General features: G+C 60.7%; 1 protein-coding gene across 1 annotated transcript; it reads right to left on the bottom strand.

Moving 5' to 3' along the window:
• Positions 1–2,150: 2,150 nt before the first annotated feature.
• On the bottom strand, positions 2,151–2,942 carry NANOS1 (nanos C2HC-type zinc finger 1). Its single transcript, XM_074159117.1, has one exon. It carries the CDS (start codon positions 2,940–2,942, stop codon positions 2,151–2,153), a length of 792 nt encoding a protein of 263 aa, XP_074015218.1.
• Positions 2,943–4,779: the final 1,837 nt, after the last annotated feature.

Raw genomic sequence — 4,779 nt, 5'->3', positions numbered from 1 at the left:
TGTACTCATCTTCAAACTTCCCACAAAGGAGGTAAGAAAAGTACAGAAGAAACCTCTTCCCGTGGCATCGCACCGGAGCTGGGTTCTAACGTGGGGTGGATACAGATTGAACCTGCGTGGACCAGACATCACAAAACCACAAAACATCTCACTTCTAACAGCCCGGCAGAGCCCGGGGTGCAAGCCCCACAGAACGAGACAATACACAACCGATACTTAGCACGAGGAGAGCGTAGCCGCAGGCACCATGAAGTGTTGTTTAAACGCCCCACTGCATTCGGTAATTAGACCTGACACCATCTTTGGAGCCGCGTGATGAAGATTTAAGAGAACGCTTCCACACAAAATCAGTTTCTCCCTCGTAATTGCTGCAGCTGTGAGTCAACAGCAGTGATGAATAACGAACCCTGGGCCTTCCCCCCTGCACATTTTGACTCCATTCTCCACTGTCCTGTTCCCCCCCCCTCTCCTGCCCCCATCTCCCACCCTCTTGAGCAGCTTTATCTAGCTTTAGCCACACAAGCAGGTGTCACCTCTCACTTTCCTACCTCCCTTTTTCTGTTGGGACCCCATCTCCGGGGCATCACCATCCTCCTGGTGATGCCCTAGCTGTTCCTGCACAAGGTTTTCACCACCTCCCTGCTTTTGGCAGGGCCACCCTGGCAAACCAAGCACCCCTCCACGTCCCAGGTGTTGGTAAAGCCTTCTACAGCACAACCCTCTCTGCGCTGAGGACTTGGGCACCTGCCTTTTGGCTCCAGAGGGCTCCTAAGCAAACTACAAACCTGCTGCTGCTCCTTGTCCTGCCTCCGAGTCACAAGAAAAGCCATTTCTGATCTCTTGAGGATTCGAAGCAACGCAGCCCTGTCTGACACTCGGTACCACCGAACTGCCATCTCCCAGGCTCCAGCTCCTCAGCATCAATCCTACGCTTTGTACAGCCTATGTAGCCGTAAGGACATTTGTTAACCACACGGGCAGGTCCCCCCAACCTTGCACTGAGTTAAACCACATTCTCTGAACTCTTAAAAATATGTCACCTCCCCTTTCAAAACGCTACAGTCACGCCTTCCTCCTTTGCCCAGGTCTTTTCTCTCCAAAGGTTTCCCATCACCTCCCCATTCTCCACCACAAACACAAGCCGCACCAAAGCTTCTTCTCTGCCGCACTCGCCGCCTGTCCTTCAGCAGAGAGGGCTCCGTTTGCACCTCAGCCCAGCGTCATTCCGTTTTCAAGCAAACACATGGATGCTTTCTCCTCTCAGATATGAAAGCCGCGTATCGGAGACGGGAGACCCCGCCAGACCGTCCGCACTCGCTGCTGGAACGGTTCAAGGGTGACGGTGGGGCACGGCTCCGCTCTCCCATCCTGCCAGGTAGGATGCTGCGACTTCGGGAAGGAGACGTTAATTACCAAGCCAGTAACCGAGCGCAGGTTCGATGATGATTTGCGCCCTGGTTTTAAGAGCGGCAAAGAAAATTGCTTGGATGTTGACTTGGAAGACCTGAAGCGCGGAGCGTTGCACCCTAATTAAACACCCTGCTATTAACAGGCAAAACCACAGCTCTCCCGCCCGGCCCCCACCGTGCAGCATCAAGCTGAACACCGCAGCCGGACCCCCCCCCCCCCCCGGCCCCGACACCACGGAGCGGTGCCCCCCCGCCCCGGGGGGAGGCAGAGCCGGGCCCGGGCGGTGCTGCCCCGCTGCCAGCGCCCGGGGAGCCCCGCCAACCGCCCCCCCCCGGTCCGCCGCTTGCTCTAACCCCCCCCTCTCCCACTTAGATCCCGGCCGTAAATCCGTTTCCGTAAAAATCACATATATGTATATATTTGGTTGGTTTTTTAGGTTTTTTTTTGGTGGTTTGTTTTTTTTTTTTTTTTTTTCCTTACAATAAACAAATACAGTGCATCTGAGCTGCGCAATTCCCGCCGCCCGGCTCCGCGCGGGCCAGCGCGCACCAGACGCCACGGGCGGCACGGCAACCGGCCCGGCGCCCCCGCTCGCCAGTCTCCGCCTTTAATATATATATTAATGTGTGAAAGAACAAAACAAACCCAAAGCAAACCCAAACCGCCATCCGCTTTAAAGACAAAAACCCAAAGGAAAGAGACGGGAGGAGGCCGGGGCCGCCCCCCCGGGGTCCCGGCGCCTAACGGCCCTTCTTCCCCAGGGCGGTCCGGGCGTGTTTGAGCTGTTTGGCCGCCTGCATTTTGGAGAGGGGACAGTACTTGATGGTGTGGGCATTGTCGCCGCTGGCACCGCAGAGGGGGCAGGTGTAACGCCGCAGCACCGGGCAGAGGACGCGGCCGTCGGGTCCCTTGAGGATGTGGGTGGTGTAGAGGGCCACCGCCTCCTTGTTGTTCCGGCAGAAGACGCAGACCTGCAGCTCGGGTTTGAGCAGGCGGGAGGCGGCCCGCGGGTGGGTCGGCAGCCGCCCCGCCACCACCACCCCGCCCCAGGCGTGGGGCGAGCCCTCCCGGCCCGGGTGATCCCCCGAGCAGTCGAAGACCACGGCGGCGGCGGGACCGCCGCGCCCGGGGAAAGGGCTGAAGTCGGCGAAGCGCTCCTCCAGCAGGCTCTCGCCGTGATGGTGGTGGTGGTGGTGATGATGGTGATGCCCGCACAGGTCCAGGTCCTGCAAGTCCAGCGCGCCCTCGAAGTACGGCCCCGCCGCCTCTTCCTCCTCCTCCTCTTCCTCCTCCTCGTCCTCGGCCGGCGGCACGGCCGCCGCCACTACCACCGAGGGGGGCTCGGCGCCGAAGCCCTTGCCGGGGCGCACGGCCTTGGTGATGAGGGTGGCCAGCCCCAGGTAGTCGTTCCAGGAGTTGAAGACGTTCCCGCAGGCGCTGTGACTCCGGCCGCCGTAGCGGGCGCCCGGCAGGCACTCCACGGCCGGCAGGTGCCGGTGCTGCTCCAGCTTGCCGCCGGGAAAAGCCTCCATGGGGGTGCCGCCGCCCGGGAGCGCCCCGCTCCCCCCACCCCGGGTGCGGTGCGGGGCTCCGCCGGCCGCACCCCCCCTCCCCTCCGCTCCCCGCGCCGGGCTCCGCTCCCGCCTCTGCCCGCGCGCGGCTCCGCGGCGCGCCTCAAATAGGGGGCGGCGGCGGGAAGAGGGGGGCGGCCGCCGCGCTGCCATTGGCCGCCGGGAGGAGCCTCCTGGCGCTCATTGGCTGGCGGGAGGGGCGGGGCAGGCGGGGCGGGGCCGGGTGCGGCTCGCGGAGGCCCCGCGCTGCTCCCGCTCCCCCCGGCACCGCACGGCGCGCGGGACACGGAGCGGCCGAGGGGACACAGAGCGGGGGCGGGGGGGGGGGGGGAGCGATCCGGCACAGCACAGACACCACCCCCCCGGGGAGGAGCGGTGCCGCTCGGAGCGGGCAAAGCGCCGGCTGGGACGGGTCTGCATAGGATCATGGAGTAGTTTGGGTGGGAAGGGACCTTTAAAGGCCACCTGGTCCAACACCCCTGCGATGTCCCCGCCCCCTCCCGGGACATCTCCAGCTAGATCAGGTGGATCTGAGCCCCGTCCAACCTGACCTGGAATGTTTCCCGGGATGGGACATCGACCACCTCTCTGGGCAACCTGGGCCAGTGTCTCACCACCCTCAGTGTAAACGTTTTCTTCCTTATATCTAATTTAAATCCCTCTTCTAGTTTTAAGCCATCACCCCTTCTCCTGTCACAACAGGCCCTGCTGAGAAGTTTGTCCCCATCTCTCCTGTAGGCCCCCTGTAAGTACTGAAAGGCCCCTATATGTTCTCCCTGGAGCCTTCTCCAGGCTGAACCCCCCCCAACTCTCTCAGCCTGTCCTCGCAGCAGAGGGGCTCCAACCTCTGAACATCTTCCTGGCCTCCTCCTCTGTACCCCCTCTAACAGGTCCATGTCTTTCCCGTGCTGAGGGCTCCAGAGCTGGGTGCAGTACTGCAGCTGGGGTCCCACCAGACCTCCATCTTCAGCAGAGCCACGCAAGGCTAAAACAAGTTTGGTAATATTCAGCCCCAAATGGAAAGCAATTAGCACCTAGTAAGCTCATTAAGGGCAACAGGTGCCTTCCTCTAGGTGCTAGTAAGTTGCATGGGGCAGGGGTGATTTCTTCTTTGGGCCCTTCTGAAGAAGTGGGTTTGATTATTATCATCTCAAGCTAATGAAGGTTTTGGATCGGGTCTCGGATGAGGTACGTGCGCTCACCGGTTCCTGCTGCTTGGCTCTGGAACCGCTCCGGTAGATTCAGCCCCAGAAAGGGAAGGGCTGACCCGTGCTCTGGCTGTGAGCACATCGTGTGGGTGCTGCGTGAGGGACCCCAGACAGCAGGATGGGCACGGGTGTCCCGCAGCACCCACCCGGGGAGTCTGATGAGTCCAGGTTTTGGTGGCCAAGCTCTTGCCCCTCTGACTAGTGCTTCTGGAGCAGCCACCACGCTGCTGGATGCAGGGCCGTGGTGGGGACACACAGGTCCCCTTTCCAGCCCCTGATGATTCCCACCTTCTCTGGCCCCCCAGAAACCAGTTTCTCCTCCAGGAAGCATCACGTGCGTGCTCTTCCATTTGGGCAAGAGGAGTTAAAAATGCAGCTGCAATTAAAAATCCTATTAATTTCCAGCCCCTGGTAAGAGCTGCCGGGCTGAGCGCGGTGGGTGGAGTTTTGTCAGTCGTAAATCTGTCTCCCCTCTGCAGGACCTTGATTTGTAGGTCCGACAGGGGCTCCTCTGGCAGGTAAACAGCTTTGTGATGTGGTTCGTTTGCAGCTGAAATCGGGTTTCATAAGCCCAGGTATCAGAAATACCT

This window comes from Numenius arquata, chromosome 15, assembly GCF_964106895.1.
Source record: "Numenius arquata chromosome 15, bNumArq3.hap1.1, whole genome shotgun sequence".
Classification (NCBI taxonomy): domain Eukaryota; kingdom Metazoa; phylum Chordata; class Aves; order Charadriiformes; family Scolopacidae; genus Numenius; species Numenius arquata.
Note: the sequence above shows the minus strand (reverse complement) of the source record. Positions and strands in the feature narration are given on the sequence as shown.

Excerpts from the sequence above, each read along its gene's own strand:
- NANOS1 (XM_074159117.1), bottom strand. The coding sequence starts at position 2,942 with ATGGAGGCTTTTCCCGGCGGCAAGCTGGAGCAGCACCGGCACCTGCCG.